The sequence below is a fragment of the Mesoplodon densirostris genome, chromosome 8 (genome assembly GCF_025265405.1).
Source record: "Mesoplodon densirostris isolate mMesDen1 chromosome 8, mMesDen1 primary haplotype, whole genome shotgun sequence".
Lineage (NCBI taxonomy): Eukaryota > Metazoa > Chordata > Mammalia > Artiodactyla > Ziphiidae > Mesoplodon > Mesoplodon densirostris.
This window is the reverse complement of record NC_082668.1, coordinates 34,172,495-34,187,272: the sequence shown is the minus strand read 5'-3', so window position 1 is coordinate 34,187,272 and position 14,778 is coordinate 34,172,495. Positions and strand designations below refer to the sequence as shown.

The window sequence follows — 14,778 nt, the reverse complement described above, 5'->3', positions numbered from 1 at the left end:
CTACCCAAAAATTAAACACAGAGAAAAGAACAATTAAAAAAAAAAACTGTACAGAACTTTTGTGATCCAGGAGACAGTGTGAGTGTAATTCTACTCCCAGAAGAAGGGGGAGGGCAAAAAAAAAAAGTTTAAAGTGATAGTGACTGAAAAATTTCCTAACTTTATAAATACTGTAAACCTACCAGTCCAAGAGCTTCAATAATTTCAAGCAGAATAAACACAAAGATGACCATACTAAGGCACATCATAGTTAAATGGCTGAGAACCAGTGTTAGAGAAAAAAAAATTTTAAGCAGCTAGAAAAAAATATTTTATTACAGAGGAACAAAAAATGATAGGGCTTCCCTGGTGGTGCAGTGGTTGAGAGTCCACCTGCCGATGCAGGGGACACGGGTTTGTGCCCCAGTCCAGGAAGATCCCACATGCCGCGGAGCGGCTAGGCCCACGAGCCATGGCTGCTGAGCCTGCGCGTCTGGAGCCTGTGCTCCACAACGGGAGAGGCTACAACAGTGAGAGGCCCGCGTACCGCAAAAAAAAAAAAAAAAAAAAGCAGATTTCTTCCTTGAAATATCAATAATATATTACAGAACATAATGGAATGATATCGTTAAAGTACTAAAAGATAAAACTGTAAACCCAGATAGAATTTGATACCCAGCAAAAATATCCCTCAGAATGAAGGCCAAATACTTTTTCACACATCAAAATCTGAGAGAATTCTTTGCCAGCAAACTTGAACTACAGGAAATATTAAAGGCAATTCTTCATGTGGAAGGAAGATGATAACAGATCAAAACTTGGATTTACACAAGGGAATAAAGAACACTAGAAATAGTAAATGAGTAAATAAAAGACTTTTTTGTCATCATTTGATTTATTTAGAAGATAATTGCTTAAAGCTAAATAATAACAACATATATCAATATTAAGTGTATACATAAAATATATGACAGCAGTAGCTCAAAGGACAGGAGGCAGCATTGAAAGCATCGCATTCCTAAGAGTCTTATGTTATATGTAAAGTGATATAATTTTATTTGAAGGTAGACTGTGGTAAGATGCACTTTGTGAAACCCTAGAGCAACCAAGCAAAAAGTAAAAGAAGTATAGCTAATGTATCAATAGAGTATATAAGTCACTAAAAATACTCAAGCCAAAATTACTTAGGAAAAGAGGGAAAAAGCACATAAAACAGGTGGGACAAATAGACAATAACAGGATGGTAGGTTGGTATGACTATATCAATATTAAGTGGTCCAAGCACTTTAATTAAAATGCAGATTGTCAGACTGGATTTAGCAAAGAGCAAGATCCGAATATGTGGGCTAAAGACTTTATAAAGAAATAGGTAGGTTAAAAGTAAAATGATGGAAAAACATGCACTGTACAAAACTGAACATAAGAAAGCTGGAGTACTGATTACTATTTAAAGTAGACTTAAAAATAAGGGAAAAAGGGACATTTCATAATGACAAGGGGGTCAGTTCATCAAGAAGATATATTCTAAGCGTATGCTTTCATTAGTAACCTTCAAAATTCATGAAATGGAGGTCAACATTCCTTTCCCAAAACTAATAGTACAGGTAGACAGAAAATTAGTAAGCGGTTAGAAGACTTAAGCAACATTATCAACAAATATAACCTAATTTGCATTTTTAGAGCACTCAGCAACAGCATAGTACACATTCTTTCCCACTGCACATGGAACATTCACTAAGATAAACCATATGCTGAGACATAAAGTAAGTCTTATTAACTTTAATAGGAATGAAATCATATAGAATATGTTCTCTTATCAAAAGAGTGAAATTAGAAGTCAATAAGAGAAAGATACATGGAAACTCTCCAGAACTTTTGGAAACTGAAAAAACATTTCTAAATAATCCAAGGGGCAAAGAATCACAAGAGAAATTAAAAAATATTTTGAACTGAGTGGTAATGAAAACACACCATAAATTTTGGGGGATATAGCTAAGGGAAATGTATAGCTTTGAAAGATGCTTTATATTAGAAAGGAAGAAAAGTCTAAAGTCAATAATTTTCTAAGCTTCTACCTTAAAAAGATAGAATAAGATGAGCAAATTAAACCCAAGGTAAGTAGAAGGAAGGAAATAAAGGTAAGAGCAGAAATCAGTGAATTTAGAAAATGCTAAATAGAGAAAATCAGTGAAATCAAAATCTGGTTCTTTGAAAAGATAAATAAAAATGATAAGCCTTTAGTTAGATTGATTAAGGGAAAAAAAGATACAAATTACCAATGCCAGGAATGAAAGAGGGGATATTACTACAGATACTATATAAATTAAAAGCATAGTAAAGGATCATTGTGAACTTTATGCCAGTAAATTCAGCAACTTAGAGGAAGTAGACAAATTCCTTAAAAGAGACCACCAAAGCTGACACAAGATAAAATCGAAAATCTGAATGTCCCTTTATCCCTACATTTATTAAAGAAATTGAATTCATAATTTAAAACCTTCTCATAAAGAAAATTCTAGGACAGGTGGCTTCAATGGTGAATCCTATCAAACTTTTAAGAAATAAATAATACTAACTGCCCTTAAACATTTCCAGAAAATAGAAGATAAGATTTCCCAACTCATTTCATGTGGTATTATTACCCCAATACCAAAGCCATACAAAGACATTGTAAGAAAAGTACATGGCAATATCCTTCATGAATACAAATACAAAACTCTTTTAACAAAATACAGCAAGTTGAATCTAGCAATATAAATGTAAATATGACCACGATAGATCATGACTAAGTGGAATTTCTGCCAAATGTACAAGTTTGGTTTAGCAGTAAAAAAAAAAAAAAAACCCCAAAACCTAGCTATATACAGTCAATCCTTATTATTTGCAAACCCATATTTGAAAATTTTCCCACTAGTGAAAATTTGTTTGTAATTCCAAAATCAAAACTCACGATATTTGTGCAGTCATTCACAGACATTCATGAGAAGTTTGAGTGGCCCAATGTGTACATTCTCAAGTGGGGTCGAACAAAGCACTCTGCCTTCTTTCAGCTCTCAAACTGTAAACAAGTACCCTTTTCACAGTCTATTTAGTGCCATATTTTTCTCATTTTTTCCTTTTGTTGATTTTTTTCTTTAAAATGGCTTTCAACTGTAGTGCTGAAGTGCTGTCTAGTGTTCCTAAACACAAGAAGACGATTATGTATCTTACGGAGAAAATACACATTAGATAAATTTTGTTCAGGCCTGAATTATAGTGCTGTTGGCCATGATTTCAATGTTAATGAATCAGTCATATATATTAAATAAGGTGTCTTTAAACAGAAACACACATAAGGGCTTCCCTGGTGGCGCAGTGGTTGAGAGTCCGCCTGCTGATGCAGGGGATGTGGGTTCGTGCCCAGGTCTGGGAAGATCCCACATGCCACGGAGCGGCTGGGCCCGTGAGCCATGGCCGCTGAGCCTGCGCGTCCGGAGCCTGTGCTCCGCAACGGGAGAGGCCACAACAGTGAGAGGCCCGCGTACTGCAAAAAAAAAAAAAAAAAAGGAAACACACATAAAACAAGTTTATGTATTGATTGGTTGATGAAAATGTGATCAGAGGCTTGCAGGAGTCTAACCCTGTATTTCTCCCAGGAGCAGTTGTTTCAGAATTCTTGACAACTTTATAAAACATAACTACCATGAGTAATGAGAATCAGCTGTATTTCAGCCTGTTATCTAAAAGCAAAGAAGGAAAACCATGATTATCTCAGTTTATGCAGAACATGTATTTGACAAAATTCATCATCTTTTCCTGTTAAAAACTCTCAGGAAACTAGGACTAGAAGAGAACTTGGAACAAAAGACAGCTTTATCATATTATATATAAATGTATAATGTAAGCCTACAGCTAACATCTTACACTCGTAAGATCAGAACAAATCAAGGATTCAGCTCTCATAACTGCCATTCTGGTCCTAAAATTTATATGAAAAAAGACGTATACATATATTTTTTTACTATTAAACCTAAAATTTACATGAAAATGCAAAGACCTAAAATTAATGTTGAAACGCAAATAGTCAAAACAATAGTGAAAAATACTAATTACAGTTGATAAGCTTATATTCTACTGCCTGTGAACAGAGAGATAAGTAGAACGGAACATCTAGAAATAGCCCACACATTTCAGTAAAGGTTCAACAGATCGTTCTGAAACAGATGGTAGAGGGGATAATCTTTGGCCCTTTCCTTAAACTATACACAAAAATGAAATCTAAATGGATCAAAGATCTAAATTTGAAAGCTAAAATTGGTAAATGTCTGGAAGAAAACATAGGAGCAAATCTTCTTGATCTTGGGGTAGGCAAAGATTTCTTAAGACACAAAGAACTATTAACACACAAACTACTAATAGAAGTAGTTGATAAACTGTATAATATTGATATTAAAAATTGCTTTTCAGAAAACATTATTCAAATTAAAACACACCTCAGACTAGGCACAAATGCTCACATACATATATTTGACAAAGGACTTGCATCCAGAATACATGAGTCCAGTTTGAGACAAATCACCAGATTAAAAAAGGGACAATGGATTTGATCAGACACCTCACCAAAGAAGACATATGAACGGCCAAAAAGCACTTAAAAGTGCTCGATCTCATTAGTCATTGGGGAAATGTAAATTAAAGCCACAGTGAGATACCTTTACACATTTACTAGAATAACTAAAATGGAAAAAATCTTACAATACTAAATGTTGATGAGGGTGTGAGTAACTGCAACTCTTATGTACTCTTGGTTGGAATGTAAAATGGTACAACCAGTTTGGAAAACAATTTGGCAGTGAAATGAAAAGTGAGACCCTACTATCCTTTGACCCAGCATTTCCACTGTTTCTCCAAGAGAAATGGAAACATGTATCAACAAAAAGACTTGTCCAGGAATGCTTTATTTTTAATAGTGAAACACAGGAAACAACCCAAATGTCCATCAACAGGCTGTTGGATAACCAAATTGTAGTATACTGCATTTGTCTGGGTTCTCCAGAGAAACATAACTGATAGGATATACAGTATATATTGTATGTATCATATATATATCAATATATATTTACATCCTATTGACACATTAGATAGAGAGATAGGTAGGTAGATAGATAGGGATTTATTATAAGGAATTGGCTCACGTGGTTATGGAGGTTGAGAAGTGCCACCATCCACAGTCTGCAAGCTGGAAACCCAGAAGTGTCAGTGGTATAGTTGCAGTCTGAGTCCAAAGGCCTGAGAACCAGGAGAACTGATGCTGAGTCAGTCTGAGTCCGAGTCTGAAGGCAGAAGACCAGTGTCCTGCCTTGAAGGCAGTCATGCAGGGAGAGAGCAGATTTTCCCTTACCCAACCTTTTTTTTTTTTTTAATTTATTTATGTTTTTTGCGGTATGCAGGCCTCTCACTGTTGTGGCCTCTCCCGTTGCGGAGCACAGGCTCCGGACGCGCAGGCTCAGCGGCCATGGCTCACGGGCCCAGCTGCTCTGCAGCATTTGGGATCTTCCTGGACCGGGGCTCGAACCCATGTCCCCTGCATTGGCAGGCAGATTCATAACCACTGCGCCACCAGGGAAGCCCCCTCTGGAGTATATTTTGTCAATTTTTTCCAATCTTCCCAAAGATTAAAAATACCATTTTATTTGCAATTACTGACTTCTATAATATTAATTTTACTGGCAATTTATATTTCTTTTATACATCACTAGTATTTTTTAAATATTAATCATAATCTCTTTTCCTAATCTTAAAGAGATCTTTCCTTCTGATGAAGAAAAGTTTTTTGGCTGTGCTGTGTGGCTTGCAGGAGGGATCTTAGCTCCCTGACCAGGGATTGAACTCAGGCCCTCCGCAGTGAAAGCAGCAATGAAAACACAGAGTCCCAACCACTGGACCACCAGGAAATTCCCAAGAAACATTTAAATTGAGGGAGATTCCTTTGATTTCATTTTAGCTTCCTTTTCTTTTATTAAATTCTAGTAAAATTCAACGTAGCTGATTTTTATCTTAATTAGCACACACAGTATGATTAAATTCTTATAAAAGTATATGCCTATTCATCCACTGTCTAAACTTCCTCCTCCTACACACACTCTTAAAATGTCTCTGGAAAGAAATATAAAAAACTGATGACAACAGCTACCTCCAGAAAGGGGAAATGGATGGCTGGCAGACAAAGAGGTACAAGGGAGATATTTCACTGTCTTTCTAATTATACCTTTTAAATTTTACATGTGAACTTATTACCTATATTTTTAAAACTCATATTCTTTGATTCAACAACTCTCTATCTAGGAATGTAAATAGAATAATTAAATGTGGAAAAGGGCTTTAAATTCAAAGACATTCATAACATTTGCAATAGTAAATACCATAAATAAGATGTCCAAAATTGGAGGTTAAGGAAACGGATGGAAAATATATAATGGAATTTAAAGATATTAAAAACTATGTTTTGAAATGATAAACTTACATGACAACTTATTTATAATCTATTAAGGGAAATGTAGGAAAAAAGTATGTGTTTCCATAATTTATTTCTAACTTCATATCTTCTTCGGTTATTTCCATGTTTCTTCTTCAGTTAACTTTTTTTTTTTTTGTGGTACGCAGGCCTCTCACTGTTGTGGCCTCTCCCATTGTGGAGCACAGGCTCCGGATGCGCAGGCTCAGCGGCCATGGCTCACGGGCCCAGCCGCTCCGTGGCATGTGGGATCTTCCCGGACCGGAGCATGAACCCGTATCCCCTGCATCGGCAGGCGGACTCTCAACCACTACGCCACCAGGGAAGCCCCTTCAGTTAGCTTTTCAATTAAGTTTTCAATGAAACATTAACAGATAACATAATGAGTAACTGTTGCAGGCATAGCAGTACCAAATTAATAAATTAACCCTAATAAGAAATAATGATTAATTTAATCAAACTGATTTCCTATAGACACAGTATCAAAAAAAGGTCTAGGCATTTAAAAATCTAATTAAATTTAAAAATCTAATTTACAATAGCCAGGACATGGAAGCAACCTACATGTTCATCGACAGAGGAATGGATAAAAAAGATGTGGCACATATATACAATGGAATATTACTCAGCCATAAAAAATAATGAAATAATGCCATTTTTAGCAACGTGGATGGACCTAGAGATTGGGAAGATCTCACATGCTGCAGAGCAACTGAGCCTGTGTGCCACAACTAATGAGCCTGTGCTCTAGAGCCCGTGAGCCACAACTACTGAGCCTGCGTGCCATAACTACTGAAGCCCACGTGCCTAGAGCCCGTGCTCCACAACAAGAGAAGCCACTGCAGTGAGAAGCCTGCACACCGCAATGAAAAGTAGTCCCCGCTTGCTGCAACTAGAGAAAGCCCCACGCACAGCAACAGACCCAACACAGCCAAAATATATATGTATATATATATACACACACAAAATTTATATATATATATTAAAAAAATACTTCAGAATGTAGGCAAATGAGTATTCTTGTGAGGGCAAAATCCTTTCTGGTGGAAGGCAATTTGGCAGTACTTAAAATTTTAATGTGCATATATCCTTGGATATAAAATTTGATGTCTGGAAATTTTTTCATAAAGAGATAATTAAGAAGGGCAAGTTCCCGTTCCACTTTGTGGAGATCCTCGCCTGTGCCGGGGGATGCCTTAACGACAGAGGTCAAGCCCAGACTGAGGGTGGGCGCACAGACAAGGCACTGCTGCAGAAGATGAAAGGCATCCACGCTGACATCCCCGTGTGGCTCCCAGAGACCAGTGCCCACGTGCAGGAGCTGTACCAGCAGTGGCTGGATGGTACCGACTCCCCCCCCCAACCCCAAGTCCAGGAAGCCCTGCATACCGCATACCAGGGCCCAGGGCATCCTGCCTACAGCCGAGACATCAAGTGGTGAAGATTGAGGAGGCTGGGAGGCAGGCCTGTCAGCTGCCTGAGGATGGAGGAGCTACCACGTGTGGGTATCAAAGACACTGGAAGAAAACAGCTCAGCTTTTCTCCTACTACTGCGGTTTTCCAGAATTCTGTGCTATCCCCATTTGTCAGCAGCCCCCTCCTTCAGTTCAAAGTGCTATCTTCGTAATATTTGTGTGATTGGAATATTTTAACATGAGAGAAGGGTGCCCCAATTTGAGTTTCGTTTAAGACTGAAAAATTCCAAAGAACAAGAATGGAGATAGACTACTGTCTTTTGGGCTTAAAAAAAAATCCAAAGTGTCCTGTGAAGAGCTAAGACCCCAGAAGTTCTGATTCACATGCCTCAGAGAGATTTGATGTGGAAATGACAGGAAGCGGGCAGGCTGCGGGGGTGTGTGGTCTGCCCAGTTGGCTCTTCTTTTTACCCACTTATTTTATTCCTGAAATGTTTTTGCCAGAATGTGTATAAACATTCACATTCTGTTTTTTGGGAAAAAAATTGAGATAATTAAGTAAACATAAAAGGATATATATCTGCCACTGAAAATGTCCATCAATATGGGATTAAGTTATGATGTATCCATTCAATGATGTATCCATTGATGTATGCAATTTATCCATATCCAATGATGTATCCATTCAATAGGAAGTATCCTATAACTATTAGTTATAGTTATAGGATAGTTATAGTTATCCTAATAGTATCCTATAACTATTCAGCTATTAAAAATGGTGATGTGGGGACTTGCCTGGTGGCGCAGTGGTTAGGAATCTGCCTGCCAATGCAGGGGGCACGGGTTCGAGCCCTGGTCCGGGAAGATCCCACATACCGCAGAGCAACTAAGCCCACGCGCCACAGCTACTGAGCCTGCTCTCTAGAGCCCGTGAGCTACAACTACTGAGCCCACGTGCCGCAGCTACTGATGCCCACGTGCCTAGAGCCTGTGCTCCACAACAAGAGAAGCAACCGCCAATGAAAAGCCCACGCACCGCAACAAAGAGTAGACCCCGCTCACTGCAACTAGAGAAAGCCAGCACGCAGCAACGAAGACCCAACACAGCCAAAATAAATAAATAAATAAAATAAATTTTTAAAAATGGTGATGTATTGTAGATTCATATTTATTACAGTGGCAATAGGTCCTCGACATGCCCTTTTTCTTTCTCGACAATAAGTAATAGCATGCCTAATGGGACCTCATTTATATAAAATTGTACGTCTGTGTAAGTGTAGACAGATTTCTGGAAGATAAATGCTCATTAAAATGGTTACCTCTTGGGCTTCCCTGGTGACGCAGTGGTTGAGAGTCCGCCTGCCGATGCACAGGACACGGGTTTGTGCCCCGGTCTGGGAAGATCCCATATGCCGTGGAGTGGCCAGGCCCGTGAGCCATGGCTGCTGAGCCTGCGCGTCCGGAACCTGTGCTCCACTATGGGAGAGGCCACAGCAGTGAGAGGCCCACGTACCGCACAAAAAAAAAAAAAAAAAAAGGTTATCTCTTGAGTGGTGGCCTATTGGGATTTTGTGTGTGTGTGTGTTTTTAAATACTGTTAGTTTTCTTTATACTAAGTATTTATCATTTTTATACATGAAGAAGGAAAGATTTTTTTTCCCTTTCTGAACAAATGCATATGTCTAATTTATCCCTTCTGCTTGTTAAATGACTTTGTGGATAGCAAGAAATACAGCTTTTAAGCCAGTACCTGATCAAATTCTGCAAATACCTAAATCTGACAAGGTCTGTAGAACCTTTGTAATGTAATACCTAAGGGCCATGGTTTGGGATGCTCTACTTCTGCCATTGAAGTTACACAGGAACTAGCTGAACTGGTGCAGATGGTTGGGGAGTTCTGAACTCCAGAGCTCAGGGCATTGACTGAAATTTTTAATGCCACACCCAGCTGTAGCTAACTTCTTTTAAGACTTGATTTTTAAAGAACAAAGTCAAGTTTGAACTTCTGTTGTTTTGATTTACTTTTTCTCAGCTTTGTTTAGGTATAATTGATAAATAAAATTGTAAGATATATAAAGCATACCTCATAAGGATTTGATATATGTAAGCACTGTGAAAAGATTTCTCCCATCTAGTTCATTAACACATCCATCACCGCACATATCTTTTTTTGTTTGTGTGAGAGAACATTTAAGTTCTGCTCTCTTTGCACATTTCACTTACACAATATAGTGTCATCAACTGTAGTCACCATGTTATACATTTACACCTCAGACCTTATTTATTCATCTTATAGCTGAAACTTTATACCCTTTCATCAGCCTTTCCCTGTTTTCCCCATACCCCTGGCAATCACTTTTCCTACTCTCTGTTTCTATGAGTTTGATTTTTGAAAAAAGATTCGACATATAAGTGATACCATGCAGTATTAGTTTTTGTTGATTTACTTTGGGTTAACAAAAGAGTATCTGAATTTATTGCATGCACCTGCCCTTGCTGATAGAAACATTAGAAGTCGTTCTCTTCTCTTCATATATGTCAGGTATTATTTTAATCATTCGATTGGGGGTGGAAGTAAAATTCCTGCCCTTCAAAATCTCACTCTCTCCTAGAGCACTGGGACAGTCAAGACACCATTTCAGTGAACCGTGCTATGGCAGCACACAAGAGGGCTTTTGACCCAGGTGTTGATGTGTTTCTTGGGGGTTTGAGTGGCTGTTCAAGGAAGATTTTCCAGAGGAAACATTTGAACTGAATTTTCAATTTCAGTTCAGACATCCAGACTGCAGTTTGAAAGATTAAACATGAATTAGCCAAACCCAGGAAAGGGATATGAGGATTATGTAGGCAGAGGCAAAAGCCTGTAGGCATGCAGGATCTGGCACATGTTGGGAACTGCAAGTTGTTCAGCATGATCGGGATTTGAGGCAGTGTAGGCAAGAAAGGAAGGCTGGAGAAGCCAGATCATGAAGGATCTTGTTAGCTGTAAAAGAGTTTCTTCCTCTGGACTTCCTTGTAAATACAGCCTTTGTTCATGTAGGTTGGGATTCTTTGAGTCATCTTTGACTCTTTGAGGCTCCCTCCCTTCCCTTAAACTCTCTCATAATTAGGCACCAAATCTTGTCAATTTTGGGAACTTGGATTGAAATGGAACGATGACGAGCTAGATGTAGACTCTGTGTTCTTTATGGCAGGCTGTAACTTAGTATTTTTAATTTCTAGGGCTTAGCGCTGGCTCACAGACCCTTAAAAATGTCTAAATGAAGGGAGTTCAAAAGAGAAAATGTTTAGTATTTTTACAGGTGACCATGTATAACTTTTCTGTTCTCCATTTTGTTATAGAAAATCTAATGGTCTTAGGAGGCCTGGTTGAAAAGTCAGCACTTGGATAATTTAAAATCTTGAAAATGGAATCAGACCTGTTAGTAAGATCTATTTGATCAGTGCCTGGTGGGTGACTGAAGCAATGTTATAGTCAGGGAAGAAAAGTGTCAGACAGCTTTTAACAATTTGATTTTAATGAATATACACCAGTTTACATAGTGTGTGTGCCTTTTTTTGTGTGTGTGGCCAAGAACAATCTTCTTGTGACTATCCCAGTAGAGATTAATTTTTTAGTTAAAGGAAAAATCATGAACATGTATATTTATTGCTTTTCACTTATCACAGTTAATAACGTGGGTACATGCTTCCTTGAACTTATGGGTATGTACTGTATTTATTTTGTGTTTAACTATAAGAGGAAGACTGTGTGCAGAGATGGTTAGCATTTGAAACAATTAGGCATTGTTGTAGTGAAATAGTTGTGCCATTTTGAAAACAAATTATGTATCTGAGGCACATCTTGTGAAACAACTTTTATGATTATCAGCAACACAGCTGCTAAAAGTATTATCTTGGTGGAATTGAATCTTTTGTTATCTGGGTCACATAACCAGCAACTGAACTTTTATACTTGTAACTATATAAGACCCTTATTAAGAAATAAGTAGAAGAGAGGTGTCATAAAGTGTTTTCATATATGGCCTTAAGAAGAACAAGGTATTTGTTATCATATAGAGCTAGAGTGATAATATTATAATATCCTACTCATGCATATATTTGTTTGATATTTTTAAACCCCTTAATTTTTTATTTTAATCTATTATTATTATTATATTATTATTATTTTGGCTGTACCGCACAGCATGTGGGATCTTAGTTCCCCAACCAGGGGTTGAACCCATGCCCCCTGCAGTGGAAGCACGGAGTCTTAACCACTGGACCGCCAGGGAAGTCCCTTAATTTTTTAATTTTTAAAGCATAAATTAGGTAAGCCTATCGCCTTCTCCCTTCCAAAAAAAAAAAAATGGAGATATGAGACTGTTTTTTATACATCACCTCTAACTTCCCATTACCTCTAGTTTTTTGTTTGTTTTGTTTTTAGTTTTTATTTTTGGCTTATATCTAAATACATATCTTGTAGCTTGAAATGGAAAATGTATTTGCATATGTGGCCTTAAGTATAGCTCCTATAGGCTGGTTAGTATGGTTTCTTACAGTCTGTTTATTATAACAAAAATTAAGATATGTGCCTTACAGAGCTAATTAAAATGGAATTTCACTTGTAACTTTATCTTAGCTGCCTTATATCCTTTTGAGTATAGGTGGTATAATGATAAATGAGTATTTTACATATTATATCTACTTAATCTTAAAACCAAGATGAACATTTTTTAAATGGAGAAATATACATTTGTCTTATTTTCTATTTTTTTTTTTGTAGAGATAATTGTAGTTGTAAGAAATAACGTGGAGATCTTTTGTACACTTTGCCCTTTTTACTCCAGTGATAACATGTTGTAGAACTCTGTAGTATTTTGACATTGTACAATCCACTGCTCTTATTCAGATTTCTTCAGTTTTACTTGTACTTATTTGTGTGTGTGTGTGTGTTTAATTCTATACTGCTTAATCTCCTTTGTATGTTTGTATATTCACCACCACAGTCAAGATACTGAATAGTTCCCTATCACCAGGGTCCCCGCATGTTGCCCTTTTATAACACCTACTTCTCTCCTACCACTTCATCTTCCCTCCCCTATCTATTTGTGGACCCCTGGCAACCACTGATCTTTCTTCCACTTCTAAAAGTTCCTCATTTCAAAAATGTTGTACAAATGAAATCATACAGCAGGTAACCATTTGAGATTGACTATTTTTACTCAGTATAATTCTCTGGAGATTCATCGAAGTTTGTGTGAATCAATAGCTTATTCTTTTTATTACTCACTTTTTGTATTTAAGTTAGAAAACCTCTACATAGTTTCTACTTTGTTTCCTTTCTAATCTATTTTTATCTCTCTCTTTTTTTTTTTTGCGTTCGCGGGCCTCTTACTGTTGTGGCCTCTCCCGTTGCGGAGCACAGGCTCCAGACGCACAGGCTCAGTGGCCATGGCTCACGGGCCCAGCCACTCTGCAGCATGTGGGATCTTCCCGGACCAGGGCACAAACCCATGTCCCTTGAATCAGCAGGCGGACTCTCAACCACTGCGCCACCAGGGAAGCCCCTAATCTATTTTTTAAATAAATGTATTTGTCTTAATTCTAGGTGACAAAGCAAGACCGCCTTCCTCCAGCCCCTCTAGCATCATCCGCCGTACCTCTTCCCTGGATACACTTGCTGCTCCGTACCTTGCAGGGCACTGGCCTCGTGATGGTCATGGGCAAGCTGCTCCTTGCATGAGGGACAAGGCCACACAGGTAGGGTTATTACAGTTCTTATCTTGAAGTGTTTCACTCTGAAACCGTTTCTCATAATATTATTTGCTCTACTCTGTGCTCAAATTCCTAAAATATTAGTGTGTATTAATTAGCATTATCTGGGAAGCTTATCAAGAGTGCAGATCCCCAGGCTTGACCTTCAGATATTCTCTAGTAGGTTTTGGCTGAGGCTTGGGAATGTGCATATTAAACAGTACGCAAAGTAATTCTGATACATACAGATAATATATGCACATACTTTTCTCCCACTTACTTTTTTTTTTTTTTTTTTTTTGCCTGTGGCTTAGTTCCCCAACCGGGGATCAAACCTGGGCCCCGACAGTGAAAGTGCAGAGTCCTAACCACTGGACTGGCAGGGAATTCCCGTCCCACTTACTCTTTATAGTCAGTTCAGAACATCACATTATATTTAATATACGGAATTTGGACTTAAAAATCTGTTACAGTAAAGATTACTTTAGTTTCCATCCAGCCTTATATTTTTGTGCCCAAAAATCTTCATGTGTTGCAAGATGGGGATTATATGCTATTGCTGGTAGAGTCTGTAAATGTAAATATCCCGACAAAGGGACTCTGGAAGCAAAGTTTTGTACTTTTAAATTTATAAAAAGTTTCAATTAAAAAAATCTTGAGAGATCATTTGATGTACCTCCTAGTCTTACAGATGAGGAAACTGAAGTCCAAAATCATAGAGCCAGTTGATGATGCGTCTCAGTTAGGTGTAGTTTCTGTCATAGCAAATTAGTACAATTATAATTAATTAAATATTTGTCTAGTCATTTATTTAATGTTTCTCATATTCATTAGATGGTGCTCCCATGAAGGCAGGAACTGTGTCTGGCTTGTTCATTTCTGTATTTTCATCCTCAGGACTTAGTACTGTACCTGATGGAATAAGCACTAAAGGAATATTTGCAAAGGATTGAATGAGCAGAACAGTTAAAGCTTTATGGCTAGTGAAGAAAGAAAATCATTTAAAGAGTTAAAAGATTCTTTATACTGATTGTTGAAAATCAGCTAAGGTACATCTTAATTTAGACTTCAAATTTACATCACTGATGGTTGCTTGATCTCAGCACTTTGTGAGAGAATATCCTTTTACAAGACCAAGTAAATACACTTTGCAGT

The 14,778-nt window shown here is 37.7% G+C and overlaps 1 protein-coding gene across 1 annotated transcript in view; it reads left to right on the top strand.

The window, feature by feature from the left end:
- The window catches only part of FAM117B (family with sequence similarity 117 member B), an 80,810-nt gene that overhangs the window by 29,805 nt on the left and 36,227 nt on the right, over positions 1-14,778 (top strand). Inside the window, exon 2 of the mRNA XM_060106449.1 lies at positions 13,478-13,629. Within this exon, the coding sequence (XP_059962432.1) occupies positions 13,478-13,629 (152 nt within the window). The remainder of the gene's footprint in view (positions 1-13,477; positions 13,630-14,778) is intronic.